We start from the raw sequence: 15,399 nt of genomic DNA on the forward strand, positions 1-15,399 counted from the left end.
GTCAATAAGTGTATGAAAAGATGCAAAACATCATTTGTCTCCAAGGAAGTGCAAATCAAAACCACAAAGATACCATTATATACCCATTAGAATGGCAATAATCAAAAAGCAGCAATAACAAGTGTTGGCTAGGACATGGAGAAATTGGAACCTTTGTACATTGCTGGTGGAATGTAAAATGTGCAGCCCCTTTGGAGTCCAGCAGCTTCTCCAAGAATTAAATGTAGAGTTGCCACATGACCCAACAATGCCATTCCTAGGTATACACTCAATAGAATTGAAAATTTATGTCCACACTAAACTCACACAAATGTTCATAGCAGTATTATTCATAATAACTTTAAAGGGAAACAATGCAAATGTCGGTTAACTAATAAATAGATAAAATATTATTCAACCACAAAAAGGAATGAAGTACTGGTGTGTGCTACAGCATAGACACACCTTGAAAACATTATACTAAGTGAAAGAAGCCAGGCATAAAAGACTACATATTTGATGATTCCGTATGAAATATCCAGAATTGGCAAATCCATAGAGACAAAGTAGATTAGTGCCATAGGCTGAGTGGAGGGAGGAATGGCGAGTAGTTACTAAACGGAGAGTAGTTACCAAAAGGGTCCCAGATATCTTTTGGAGTGATGAGAGTGTTCTGGAATTAGATAGTGGTGGTAAATGCAGAACGTTGTGAATATACTAAAAACCACTGAATTGTACACCTTAAAAGTAAATTTTGTGGTATGTGAATTATACAAAAAATTAATTTTATATTTCACATAACTTTTTTTTAAAGGTTACAAGTGGCCACATAGGTTTGGCATTATCCTGAGCAATAAGATTAAGCTGAAATTTTTGTCTGAATTTACTGGCACACTTAAAATTGTACAAGCTGCAAAGAAAATATGGAATTTAAGATAAAGTAGTTCAGTACTACATTTCTTGGGTAACTGTCCTGCCCCCTCCCCTAAACTAAAATATTTCTCAGTTTGAATGATTACTTATCCAAGAATTCTTCCCAAATTCTCTAGTAATTACAGCATTTACTTAGAGTATATGTATACAGTAATTATATTTTCCCCCCACTTTTTTTTTTTAAAGATTTTATTTATTTATTGTACAGACAGAGATCACAAGTAGGCAGAGAGGCAGGCAGAGAGAGAGAGAGAGGAGGGGAAGCAGGCTCCCTGTTGAGCAGAGAGCTGATGTGGGGCTCGATCCCAGGACCCTGAGATCATGACCTGAGCTGAAGGCAGAGGCTTAACCCACTTAGCCACCCAGGCACCCCCCCACACACACATTTTTTAAGTTACTTTTCTCTGACATCTGTTTTATTCTGTCTTGCAGTTTTTCCTGAACATTTTATTACGGAAATTTTCAAATGTATAGTAAAGCTTAAAGAATTTTACAGGGAATGTCATACCTGCTCCATAGATTCTACAATTAACATTTTTCTATACTTGCTTTATCACAGACCTATGTATTTATCCATGTTGTTTTTAAAAAAATTTTTAAAGATTTTATTTGTTTGACAGAGTGAGAGACAGTGAGAGAGGGAACACAAGCAGGGGAAATGGTAGAAGCAGGCTTCCTTCCCAGCAGGGAGCCCAGTGTGAAGCTTGACCCCAGAATCCTAGGATCATGACCTGAGCCGAAGACAGACAGTTAATGACTGAGCCACCCAAGCGCCCCTTTTTATGGGGCATCTTTTTTATGCACATCAAACTAAATTATAGATCTTAAGCTTTCCCTTAAATACTTAGGTAGGCGTATTAATTATAGTTTGATATTTATTTACAGTTTTTTTCTTTCAAGAAAAAATGTACAATGAAAAGAAAAATTTCAGGTATGCATCTGTTGCGTTTTTACAAGTGTCTATACCAGTATAACCCAAACCCGTCAGGATATAGAATATTTGTCACCCTAGAAAATTATATAATCATGCACTTTTTCATTCAGTCTCTAATCTCAATGCCTAAAAATCAACCACTCTTCTGATTGTTTTCCACAATAGTTTTGCCTGTCCTAGAATTTTAAATCAACAAAACAACCCATAAGGTACAGTTTTGTGAGGCTTATTTCACTCAACATAATTCCTCCATATTATATGTCATTAGTGCACTATTTTTTTTTATTGCTGAGTAATACTTGGTTGCATAAATATGGCACATTGGCTTATCCATTCTGTTGATAGGCACCTGGTCCATTTCTAGTTTTGGGCATTTTTGTAGACCAATGTTTTTATTTCTCTCACGTAAATACTTGGAGTGGAGTTGCTGAGTCATAAGAAATAAATGTTAATTTTATGAAACTGCCAGACTTTTTTTCCCCAAATTTGTACTATAGTACACCCCATAACAATGTATGACTATTTAGATAACTCCATCTCTGCTGACCTTTTGTGGTTTTGGTTTTTTAAATTTAACCATTGTGGTGGGTGTATAGTGGTTTCTGCATTGCTTTGTAATTGACATACCTTCTTCTGCATTTGATACTAAGCTCTTTGAAAATAAGGGCAACCAACTGTACTTCTCTCAAGTGCTTGTCACTGTCTTTTTAATGTAAAAAGTGTGGAATAAATTTGAAATGAGAGCAATGAATGAATGTTTTGACACCTGGTTTTCAGAATTTGATATGAAAAAAATTTTAAGTCATAAAAATATGTAGCAGTAAATTTGACCAGGATGTTGTTAAGTAGTTATATTTTGTTTCAATTAAGATTTCATATAACAAGAACATATTTATACTGCCAGTTTTTCATAGGTACAAATGATGCAAAATGTACACCTGGCCCCAGAGACAGATGAAGATGATCTTTATTCTGGTTATAATGACTACAATCCAACCTATGATACTGAGGTAAAAAAAAAAAAAAAAACAAACCACTGAATATTTTATGTTTGTCTTTGTTAACCAGCTGGTTCATGAAAACTTCGGGTTTGAATGTTCTGCTTTATTTTGCTTTAGATTAAATAAACTGGTTAAAAGCCTAGAAAAGTGCTGTTACTGAAGTCTGTACTAACTTCTACAAATAGTACTAATTTCAGCAAAAGGGAAAATCATGAGAAAGGCTATATAAACAAATTAGGATTAATTATATACTTGCGTTTTCCAGCACTAGCTATCTCAATGTGTAAGTAAAAAGATCTAAGTCGCTTGAGGCATCTAAAACCAGTTTTTTTTCATGCTGTAAGTGTGAAATGTCGTATAGTGATTTTTTCTTTTAATTATGATTATTTTATAGAAAACTTAGGAAATAGAAATAAGTGTAAAGAAAAATTAAAATTAAAGGAATGTTAACCATCCAGAAGTAAATGTTAACTAGCATATGCATATCTGACCAAACATTTCCTTATGTAAATTTATGTGTATCTCTGTATATTTTGGATAAAATGGTATCATTAATCATCCGTTTATATCCATCTGTATCCACTTAAACTTCAAAAAAAGATGCAATTGTTAAGACAAATACTTGAATTTTTAAAAAATATTTGAGTATTTTAAATCTTTATATCATTATGAGAGTTAGCATGTGACACGCTTGAATTAGCGTGTGAATAAAGTAAGGGTGAAGGATATGGTTGTTAATTTTTTTTGCTAGTATATAATAATCAAATACTAGCATTTATAGGACTTTATATGAATTTAGGAAATCTTATTCTAGAGTTTTTTAAATTGCTTTAGTAACTTTTCAATTGTTTTTTCCTCTGGAGAAAAAGTAGTCTGTGAATGTGAGATCTGGAAAGAAAACAAGGAAAGAAAATAGAAACCATTCACTTAACTCTATGAAATAAAAATCTAAAACATATAATCATTTGTAGATAATTTGAAAAACTCGAGTTTGGAGAGAAATGAAACAATGTAAATCCTATCACCCAAATTAATTATAGATTGATATAATTAATCACTTGACATTTTGCTGTATTCCATCTTTTAATATACACAGGTGTTTCCCTTCTTGTGTATACTGTAGATATGTAGATATGATTATGTGGACTCCTTTTAAAAGCTTATACTTTGCTGTATTCCGTCTTTTAATATACACAGGTGTTTCCCTCCTTGTGTATAATATAGATGGGTAGATATGATTATGTGGACTCCTTTTTAAAAACTTACACTAAAACATAGGTGTTTTACTAAGTTTGCATAGATTTTGAAAAGAACTGAGCCCTTCCCCTTTTTCCCAGTTTTAAAATTTGTATGTATAAAGAAATGTACATGCTCAGTGTTGAAAACAAAATTATCCATAATCCCATCACTCCAAAATAACTACTGTTAATATTTTCTTGCGTTGTCCTTCCTTCATGAATACATGTACAGTTTTCCTTTAGCATCTTTGGAATTGAACTAGCATTTACTTTTCTGTTTGCTTTCGTACATTCAACTACATCATGAACAGTAACTCATGATGCTAAGAATTTAAATACAGTTGACCCTTTAACAACATGGAGTTTAGGGACACTGATTTACCTCATTCCCCCCATGCAATCAAAAATCTACATACAACTTTTGACACCCCCAAAACATAACTACTAATAGCCCACTGTTGACCAGAGGCCTTACTAATAACATCATCAATTAACACATATTTTGTATGTTTTATATATCAAATACTGTATCCTTACAATGATATCTTTTTCTTAATTTTTTCAATACTTTTAGGCTGGATGGCTTGCAAGTTTTTTCAAATTGTCACAAGTCTCCAAAAATTTCCCAATGTGTTTATTGGGGAAAAATCCACGTATAATTAGACCCATGCTGTTCAAACCTGTGTTGTTCAAGGTCAACTGTATAATTTTAATTGCTGCATTTTACTAAATATATATAGATGATTAGAACTATTTTCAGATCACAGGATATTTATTTTCAGTTTTCTACTGTTCTAAATAACTATGCAGTGAACAATTTTGTGCATAAATGATTTTCTATATTTTGAGCGAACATTTCCTTGGCTAGAGTCCCAGAAGTGGAATTAATAGATCATGAATATGACCACCTCTAAAGCACCAGAGAAACTTCCTAACTTCTCAGGTCATCACAGTGTGGTTTCATTGTTTAATTCAAAGAGAATATTCAGAATGCCAGACACAAAAATTAATTAAATAGTAAAATAAAAATGACATTTGGTTTACTCACAGTTTTTTATATCTTGATTAATTGGAATAATAACAAGCTCCATATGTAAATAAATTGAAACAGTTTCTAAGATGTTCAAGATTATGCAAATTACTAATAAAATCGCAAACAAAAATTACAAAAGTTGTGTTAGTTTGGTATTTGTAAGTTGAGAGTTTGTTGACAGTTTTTTAGTTTGTCATTTAGTTAAAGTTCACCAAGTTCATTAATAAAATTTTACTTATCGTTTAGGAATATTGGAAGCTTCCTTTTCATAAGGCATCTGCCAAAGTAGTATAAATAATTGTGTTGAAGGTTGCCTTTTGCTTTATACTTCATATGAAAATTGCCTGGCTTCCATGAGTAACTGAAAATTGTGTGCTTACTAATTTTCTGTAGTTGATATGGAGGTTATCAGGATTATTTAAGGTAAAAATTAAAGAATGCTTGGACATAATAAAATCACATTTAAAGTGCATCTTATTTTCTAACACTGAAAAGAAAAAAAAGTTTTAAAAATAGAAAAAATAAAGTGCATTTTATTAACATCCTTGTTATATAAACATTTTACTTTGTTTGCAGAGGTTTTAAAAGTTAACTGATAGTTATCTTTTTTAAATTTTTTTTTTTTAACAATCAGAAGTACATTTTTTGGGAAGTAGTCTGAAATAAATCAGAGGCAAGTCTGACAGTTGCCTATAACATCTGTATGAAGAGTTAGAGCCAGAGTTTGTGTTGGTGAAGGAGTAGGAAATAAAGTCTGGTTAGAAGGTTGGTGGTTGGCAAAACTGGGTGCTTTTGAGAGAGTTTAAAACATTTGTATCTTGCTCTTGATCAATACTACTTTCCTCACCTTTCCTGATGAAGAATATGAGTACATGCAGGAATCAGCAAAGCATAATAATATTTTATTTCAACTGAGGCTTTGTCTCCAAATGGGACAGCAGGTTGGACCCTGTGGAGCCTTCTGTTTGCTCAGCTCCAGTCTGAATTCCAGAATTTACTTCTCCAACAAAATGAAATGTCCTAAGGCTTTTTCAAGATGGGGCTAGTAATCATGGTCCCCGAATATGGAAGAAGTGAAGGGAGGGAGAGAGGACAGAGAGAGGGAGAGAAAGAGATGGTTCTCTGCTCCTAGTGCTCTAGCTCTTTGGAAGAAAGAAGAATAAAGGCCATATCCTTGTGTACTTGATATTTTATCCAGGCATAATGATACCACAAATTTAAATCGTGGCCAATAAGATAAGATACCCTTACAGTTGACTGACATTACCAGTATTCCTCTTCCTAGACAAGTAAGGAGCCTTGATATTAGGGAAGCTTGAGGGGGGAGCTTTGAGGATAAGAGTCCTTGAGCTGCTATCTGGGTACCAACAGATGGAGTGAGATGAATTACAGAGGATCATAAATACCAAACAGAAGACATTAAACTTATTTTCCTTAATTCTCACTTCATGTTGTTAAATTGTTGAATTTGCTTATTTGTTTTAGGAATTAGAGAATGACACAGCTTTTCAGCAAGCAGTGAGAACTAGTCATGGCAGAAGACCTCCAGTAAGTGAAATTTTTTGTTGTTGTTGTGATTAAAAAAAAACACGTAACATAAAATTTGCCATCTTAGCCACTTTTTATTTTATTTTATTTTATTTTAAAATTCCAGTTGTTAATAGTGTTATATTAGTTTCAGGTGTAGCATACAGTGAATAAACAGTTACATATATCACCTCGTGCTTATCACATCAAGTGCCCCCCTTAATCTTCGTCACCTATTTCACACACTCTTCCCCCCCCATAACCATCAGTTTATTCTCTATTGCTAAGAATCTGTTTCTTGATTTGTCTTTTTTTCCCTTTGCTCTTTTGTTTTGTTTCATAACTTCCACATGTGAACGAAATCAAATGACATTTGTCTTTCTCTGTCTTATTCTCCTTAGCATTATGCTCCCTAGCTCCTTCCATTTCCTTGCAAATGGCAAGATTTCATTCCTTTAAGTGGATGAATAATTTTCCATTTTATATATATACCATCTCTTTATCCGTTCATCAATCGTTGGACACTTAGGCTGCTTCCATAATTTGGCTGTTGTAAATGATGCTATTTTAAACATAGGGATGAATGAATCCTTTTGAATTAATATTTTTATTTTCTTTGGGTAAATATTCAGTAGTGCAATTGCTGGATCATAGAGTAGTTCTATTACTAACTTTTTGACATACCTCCATACTGTTATCTACAGTGGTTGTACCAGTTTGTATTCCCACTAACAATGCAAGGATGTTGCTTTTTCTCCACATCCTCGCCAATACCTGTTGTTTCTTATGTTGTTGATTTTAGCCACTCTAACAGGTGTGAGGTGGTAGCTCACTGTAGTTTTGATTTGAATTTCCCAGGTGGTAAGTGATGATGATCTCTTGAGTTTTATAAGTTATTTATGTATTTTGGATAGTAACTTTATTGGATAAGTCATTTACAAATATCTTCTCCCCTTCTATAGTTTGCCTTTAGTTTTTTAGATTGCTTCCTTTGCTGTGCAGAAAGCCTTTTATTTGATATAGTTTATTTTTGCTTTAATTTCCCTTGCCTCAGGAGACCTATTTAGAAAAAAGTTGCTATGACCAATACCAGAGAAATTACTTCTTGTGCTTTTTTCAAGGACTTCTATGGTTTCAGATCTCACATTTAGGATTTCAATCCATTTTGAGTTTATTTTGTTTATGGTAAAAGAGAATGGTCCAGTTTCATTCTTTTGCATGTGGCTGTCCAGTTTTCCCAGCACTACTTATTGAAGAGGCTGTCTTTTTTCCAATAGATATTTTCCTGCTTTTTTGAAGATTAATTGGCCATATAGTTGTGAGGTCATTTCTGGGTTTTCTGTTCTGTTCCATTGATATACTTGTCTATTTTTGTGCCAGGACCATACTCTTGCTTACTACAGCTCTGTAAAATAACCTGAAGTCTGGAATTGTGATGCCTCCAACTTGGCTTTTCTTTTCCAAGATTGCTGTCACTATGGGGTCTTTTGGAACAATTTTGGAATTTTGGAATTGTTCTTGTTCTGTGATAAATGCTCTCGGTTTTGATAGGAATTGCATTAAATGTATAGATTGCTTTGGATAGTATCAACATTTTAACGATATTTGTTCTTCTAATCAGAATGTCTTTGGATTTCTGCAGTTTCTTACATCAGTGTTTGACAGTTTTCAGAATACAGGTCTTTCACCACTTTTGTTAGGTTTATTCCTAGGTATCTTTATTTTTCTTTATTTTTGGTAGCATTGTAAATGGGATTGGTTCCTTAATTTCTCTTTCTGCTGCTTCATTATAGAAACACAACAAATTGCTGTATGTTGATTTTATGTCCTGTGACTATACTGAAATCATTTATCACTTTTACCAGTCTTTTGGTGGAGTGTCTTGGGTTTTCTATATAGAATATCATGTCCCCTGCGAATAGTGAAAGTTTCATTTCTTCCTTGCCAATTTGGATTTGACTTATATGTCTTTTTGTTGTTTGGTTGCTATGGCTAAAACTTCTAGTACATGTTTAATAAAAGTTGTGAAAGTGGACATCCCTGTCTTATTCCTTTTTAATTTTTTTTAAAAGATTTTATTTATTTATTTCACAAACAGAGATCACAAATAGGCAGAGAGACTGGCAGAGAGAGGTTGGGGCGGGGAAGCAGGCTTCCTGCTGAGCAGAGAGCCTGATGCAGGGCTCGATCCCAGCACCCTGGGATCATGACCTGAGCCAAAGGCAGAGGCTTTAACCCACTGAGCCACCCAGGCACCCGTCCTTTTTTATTTTTTTATTTATTCTTTTTTTTCTTTTTTCTTTTTAGTTTAATTTTTTTATTAGCATATAATGTATTATTTGTTTTAGGGGTACAGGTCTATGACTCATCAGTCTTACACAATTCACAGCACTCACCGTAGTACATACCCTCCCCAATGTCCATCACACAGCCACCCCATCCCTCCTCCTCGCCTCCGTTCCAGCAACCCTCAGTTTGTTTCCTGAGATTAAGAGTCTCTTATGGTTTGTCTCCCTCTCTGGTTTCGTCTTACTTCATTTTTCCCTTCCTTCCCCTATAATCCTTTGTCTTGTTTCTCAAATTCCTCATATCAGTGAGATCATATGATAATTGTCTTTCTCTGCTTGACTTATTTTGCTTAGCATAATCCCTTCTAGGTCCATCCACATCATTGCAAATGGCAAGATTTCATTTTTTGATGGCTACATAATATTCCATTCTATATATTTATATACCACATCTTCTTTATGCATTTACCCGTTGATGGACATCTAGGCTCTTAATATAGTTTGGCTATTGTGGACATTGCTTTTGCAAATATTCGGGTGCATGTGTCCCTTCAGATCACTACATTTATATTTTGGGGGTAAATATCCAGTAGTGCAATTGTTGGGTCATAGGGTAGCTCTATTTTTAACTTTTTGAGGAACCCTCATACTGTTTTCCAGAGGGCTGCACCAGCTTGCATTTCCATCAACAGTGTAGGTGAGTTCCCCTTTCTCCCTATCCTCACCAACATCTGTTGTTTCCTGACCTGTTAATTTTAGCTTTACTGACTGGTGTGAAGTGGTATCTCATTGTGGTTTTGATTAGTATTTCCCTGATGCTGAGTGATGCTGAGCACTTTTTCATGTGTCTGTTGGCCATGTGGATGTCATCTTTGCAGAAATGTCTGTTTATGTCTTCTGCCCATTTCTTGATTGGATTCTTTGTTCTTTGGGTGTTGAGTTTGTTAAGTTCTTTATATATTTTGGATACTAGCCCTTCATCTGATATGTCATTTGTGAGTATCTTCTCCCATTCCATCGGTTGTCTTTTGGTTTTGTTGACTTTTTCTTTTGCTGTGCAAAAGCTTTTGATCTTGATGAAGTCCCAGTAGTTCGTTTTTGCCCTTGCTTCCCTTGCCTTTGGTGATATTTCTAGGAAGAAGTTGCTATAGCTGAGGCCAAAGAGGTTGCTGCCTGTGTTCTCCTCAAGGATTTTGATGGATTCCTGTCTCACACTGAGGTCTTTCATCCATTTTGTGTCTATTTTTGTGTGTGCTGTAAGGAAATGGTCCAAATTCATTCTTCTGCATGTGGCTGTCCAGTTTTCCCAACACCAATTGTTGAAGAGACTTTTTTCCTTCCGTTGGACATTTTTTCCTACTTTGTTGAAGATTAGTTGACCATAGAGTTGAGGGTCCATTTCTGGGCTCTCTGTTCTGTTCCATTGATCTATGTGTCCATTTTTATGCCAGTACAAAATACTGTCTTGATGATTACAGCTTTGTAATAGAACTTGAAGTCTGGCATTGTGATGCTGCCAACTTTGGCTTTCCTTTTCAACATTCCTCTGGCTATTCAGGGTCTTTTCTGGTTCCATACAAATTTTAGGTTTATTTGTTCCATTTCTTTGAAAAAAAGTTGATGGTATTTTGATAGGGATTGTATTAAATGTGTAGATTGTTCTAGGTAGCATAGACATTTTCACAAAATTTGTTCTTCTAATCCATGAGCATGGAACGTTTTTCTCTTTCTTTGTGTCTTCATCAATTTCTTTCATGAGTATTCTGTACTTCTCTGAGTACAGATTCTTTGCCTCTTTGGTTAGATTTATTCATAGGTATCTTATGGTTTTGGGTGCAACTGTAAATGGGATTGACGCCTTAATTTCTCTTTCTTCTGTCTTATTGTTGGTGTATAGAAATGTCACTGATTTCTTTACATTAATTTTATATCCTGACAGTTTACTGAATTTCTGTATGACTTCTAGCGGTTTTGGGGTGGAGTCTTTTGGGTTTTCCATGTGAAGAATCATATCATCTGCAAAAAATGAAAGTTTGACTACATCTTTGCTGATTTGGATGCCTTTAATCTCTTTTTGTTATCTGATTGCTGAGGCTAGCACTTCTAGTACTATTATGAATATCAGCAGTGGTAGTGGACAACCCTGCTGTGCTCCTGACCTCAGGGAAAAAGCTCTCAGTTTTTCCCCATGACAATGGTACTTGCTGTGGGGTTTTTTTAGATAGCTTTTATGATATTGAGGTATGTACCCTCTATCCCTACACTTTGAAAAGTTTTGATCAAGAAAGGCTTCTGTACTTTGTCAAATACTTTTTCAGCATCTATTGAGAGTATCATATGATTCTTATTCTTTGTTTTATTAATGTATTGTATCACATTGATTGATTTGCAGATATTGAACCAATTTTGCATCCCAGGAATAAATCCTGTTTGGTTGTGGTGAATAATCCTTTTAATGTACTGTTGGATCCTATTGGCTAGTATTTTGGTGAGATTTTTACATCCATGTTCATCAGGGGTATTGGTCTGTAATTCTCCTTTTTGGTGGGGTCTTTTTCTGTTTTGGGGATCAAGGTAATACTGTCCACATAAAATGAGTTTGGAAATTTTCCTTCCATTTCTATTTTTTGGAACAGTTTTAGGAGAATAGGTATTAATTCTTCATTAAGTGTTTGGTAGAATTCCCGTAGGCAGTCATCTGGCTCTGGGCTTGTTTGTTGGGAGATTTTTGATGACTTCTTCAATTTCCTTACTAGTAATGGGTTTGTTCAGATTTTCTGTTTCTTCCTGGTTCAGTTTGGTAGTTTATATGTCTCTAGGAATGCATCCCTTTCTTCTTGATTATCTGATTTGCTGGCATATAGTTGTACATAATATGTTCTTATAATTGTTTGTGTTTCTTTGGTTTGGTTTTGATCTCTCTTTCATTTATGATTTTATTAATTTGGGTCCTTTCTCTTTTCTTTTTGAAAAATCTGGCAAGGAGTTTATCAATCTTATTAAGTCTTTCAAAGACTCAGCTCCTAGTTTCACTGATCTGTTCTACTGTTGTTTGGTTTCTGTTTCATTGATTTCTGCTCTGATCTTTATTATTTCTTTTCTCCTACTGGATTTAGGCTTTCTTTGCTATTCTTTCTGCAGCTCCTGTAGGGGTAAGGTTAGGTTGTGTATTTGAGACATTTCTCTTGTTTCTTGATAAAGGCTTGTATTGCTATATACTTTCATCTTAGGACTGCCTTTGCTGTATCCCAAAGATTTTGAACTGTGTGTTTTCATTTTCATTTGTTTCCATGAATTTTTAAAATTCTTCTTTAGTTTCCTGGTTGACTCATTCATTCTTTTTTTTTTTTTTTTTTTTTTTAAGATTTTTTTTATTTGACAGATAGATCACAAGTAGTTAGAGCAGCAGGCAGAGAGAGAGGGAAGCAAGCTCCCCGCTGAGCAGAGAGCCCAATGCGGGGCTCGATCCCAGCACCCTGGGATCACGACCCGAGCCGAAGGCAGAGGCTTAACCCGCTGAGCCACCCAGGCGCCCCTCATTCATTCTTTAGTAGGGTGCTCTTTAGCCTCCATGTATTTGAGTTCTTTCCAACTTTCCTTCTGTGATTGAGTTTAAGTTTCAAGACATTATGGTCCAAAAATAAGCAGGGAATGATCCCAGTCTTATGGTACCGGTTGAGACCTGATTTGTGACCCTGGATGTGATCTATTCTGGAGAATGTTTCATGTGCACTTGAGAAGAATGTGTATTCTGTTGCTTTCGGATGGAATGTTCTGAATATATCTGTGAAGCCCATCAGATCCAGCATGTCATTTAAAGCCCTTATATCCTGTTGATCTTTTGCTTAGATTATTTATTTGAGAGAGAGAGACAGTGAGAGAGAGCACGAGCGAGGAGAAGGTCAGAGAGCGAAGCAGACTCCCTATGGAGCTGGGAGCCTGATGCGGGACTTGATCCCGGGACTCCAGGATCACGCCCTGAGCCGAAGGCAGTCGTCCAACCAACTGAGCCACCCAGGCGTCCCGCTTGCTTAGATTATCCATCCATTTCAGTGAGGGGTGTGTTAAAGTCCCCTACTATTATTTTATTATTGTCGATGTATTCTTTAATTTTTGTTATTTGTTATTTGATTTTGTTATTAATATATATATAATTGGCCACTCCCAGGCTAGGGGCATAATGATTTGCAAATGTTAGATGATCTTGTTGGATAGACTCTTTAAGTATGTTATAGTGTTCTTCCACATCTTTTATTATAGTCTTTGGTTTAAAATCTCATTTATCTGATACAGGGATTGCCACCCCAGCTTTCTTTTGATGGCCATTAACATGGTAAATGGTTTTCCACCCCCTCACTTTAAATCTGGAGGTGTCATTGGGTCTAAAATGAGTCTGTTGCAGACAGCATATCAATGGGTCTTGTTTTTTTAATCTAATCTGATACCCCGTGTCTTGATTGGTACATTCAGCCCATTTACATTCAGGGTAACTATTGAAAGATATGAATATTGTGCCATTGTATTACCTGTAAGGTGACTGTTACTGTATATTGTCTCTGTTCCTTTCTGGTCTATGTTACTTTTAGACTCTCTCTTTGCTTAAAGGACCCCTTTCAGTATTTCCTGTAGGGCTGGTTTGGTGTTTGCAAATTCTTTTAGTTTTCATTTGTCCTGGAAGCTTTTTATCTCTCCTCCTATTTTCAATGACAGCCTAGCTGGATATAGTTGTTGGCTGCATATATGTCTCATTTTTTGCTCTGAATATATCATGCCAGTTCTTTTTGGCCTGCCAGGTCTCTGTGGATATAGGTCTGCTGCCAGTCTAATATTTTTACCCTTGTAGGTTACAGAGTTCTTGTCCCAAGCTGCTTTTCTCTTTGTCTCTGAGACTTGTAAGTTTTACTATGAGATGACAGGGTGTTGACCTGTTTTTATTGATTTGAGGGGGATTTCTCTGCCCCTCCTGCATTTGATGCCTGTTTCCTATACTGAAGGGAAGTTCTTCAGTATAATTTGGTCCAATATATGTTCTGTTCCTCTCTTTCTTTCTTCTTCCTCTGGGATCCCAATTATCCTAATATTGTTTCATCTTATGGTATCACTTACCTCTTGAATTTTCCCCTCATGATCAGTAGTTATCTCTCTTTTTTCTCAGCTTCTTTATTCTCCATCATTTGTTCTTCTATATCATTAATTCTCTCTTCTGCCTGATTTATCCTAGCAGTTAGAGCCTCCAATTTTTATTGCACCTCATTAATTATCTTTTTTATTTTAACTTTGTTAGATTTTAGTTCTTTTATTTCTCCAGAAAGGGATTCTCTACTATCTTCTATGCTTTTTTCAAGTTCAGCTAGTATCTTTATAATTGTCATTCTGAATTTTAGTTCCAACATCTTACTAATGTCTGTATTGATTATGTCCCTGGCAGTCAGTACTGCCTGTTATTCTTCTTTTTTGAGGTGAGGTTTTCTGCCTTGTCATTTTATCCAGCAAAAAAAAGATGAATGAGAGAACAAAATGCTAAAAAGGTAACAACAACCCCAGAAAAATATACACTGAACAAATCAGAAGAGACCAAAACCAGGGGGAAAAGAAAGGGAAAAAAAAAGAAAGAAAAAAAGAATATTATTAGGCTTGTGAATAGAACAGAGCCACCCGGTTGATTTGGGGTGTATTCTGGTCTCTTAGAAGAAACTGCCTCCCAAAATTTCAAAGAAAGAAAAACTTACATAAATACAGAAATAGAGTAAGCAAGGGATAGAACATGACTGTAAAGATGAAAATTTAAAAAAAAAATTTTTTTTTAAAGATTTTGTTTATTTAACAGACAGAGATTACAAGCAGACAGAGAGGCAGGCAGAGAGAGAGAGAGGAGGAAGCAGGCTCCCTGCTGAGCAGAGAGCCCGATGCGGGACTCGATCCCAGAACCCTAGGATCATGACCTGAGTCGAAGGCAGTGGCTTAACCCACTGAGCCACCCAGGCGCCCTTTTTAAAATTTTAAAGTGGGCTTGATAAGGGGCTCCTGGTTGGCTCAGTTGATTAAGCAGCTGCCTTTGGTTCAGGTCATGATCACAGGGTTCAGAGATTGAGCCCCACATCGGGCTCCCTGCTCAGTGGAGAGCCCGTTTCTCCCTCGTCCTCTGCTTGCTGCTCTGCCTACTTGTGCTCTCTCTCCATCTTTTTGTCAAATAAATAAATAAAATCTTAAAAAAATAAAAAAGCCATATAGTAGATATATGGTATATTTTGTTCTGTTAGAAGAAACTGTATCTCAAAATTTTAATGAAAGAAAAACTTATTTATACCCAAAAGAATAAGGTTAAATATAATGAAAGGATAGAGTATGACAGTAAAAATGAAAATTAAAAAAGATTTTAATAAGGTATTGATACGATAAGATGTTGGTTGAAAAAGGAAAGAAATTTTTAAAAAATTAAAGAAAATTTAAAAAAAATTAATTCAAA

The 15,399-nt window shown here is 35.2% G+C and overlaps 1 protein-coding gene across 4 annotated transcripts in view; it reads left to right on the forward strand.

The window, feature by feature from the left end:
- IFT88 (intraflagellar transport 88) overlaps nucleotides 1-15,399 on the forward strand; it is a 155,175-nt gene that overhangs the window by 2,560 nt on the left and 137,216 nt on the right. For all 4 annotated transcript variants that reach the window (XM_044249390.1, XM_044249391.1, XM_044249392.1 and 1 more), the window contains exons 2-3: nucleotides 2,751-2,856; nucleotides 6,604-6,666. In XM_044249390.1, the coding sequence (XP_044105325.1) occupies nucleotides 2,767-2,856; nucleotides 6,604-6,666 (153 nt within the window). In that variant the 5' untranslated portion in view covers nucleotides 2,751-2,766. The remainder of the gene's footprint in view (nucleotides 1-2,750; nucleotides 2,857-6,603; nucleotides 6,667-15,399) is intronic.

This window comes from Neovison vison, chromosome 5 (genome assembly GCF_020171115.1).
Source record: "Neovison vison isolate M4711 chromosome 5, ASM_NN_V1, whole genome shotgun sequence".
In the NCBI taxonomy this organism is placed as follows: domain Eukaryota; kingdom Metazoa; phylum Chordata; class Mammalia; order Carnivora; family Mustelidae; genus Neogale; species Neogale vison.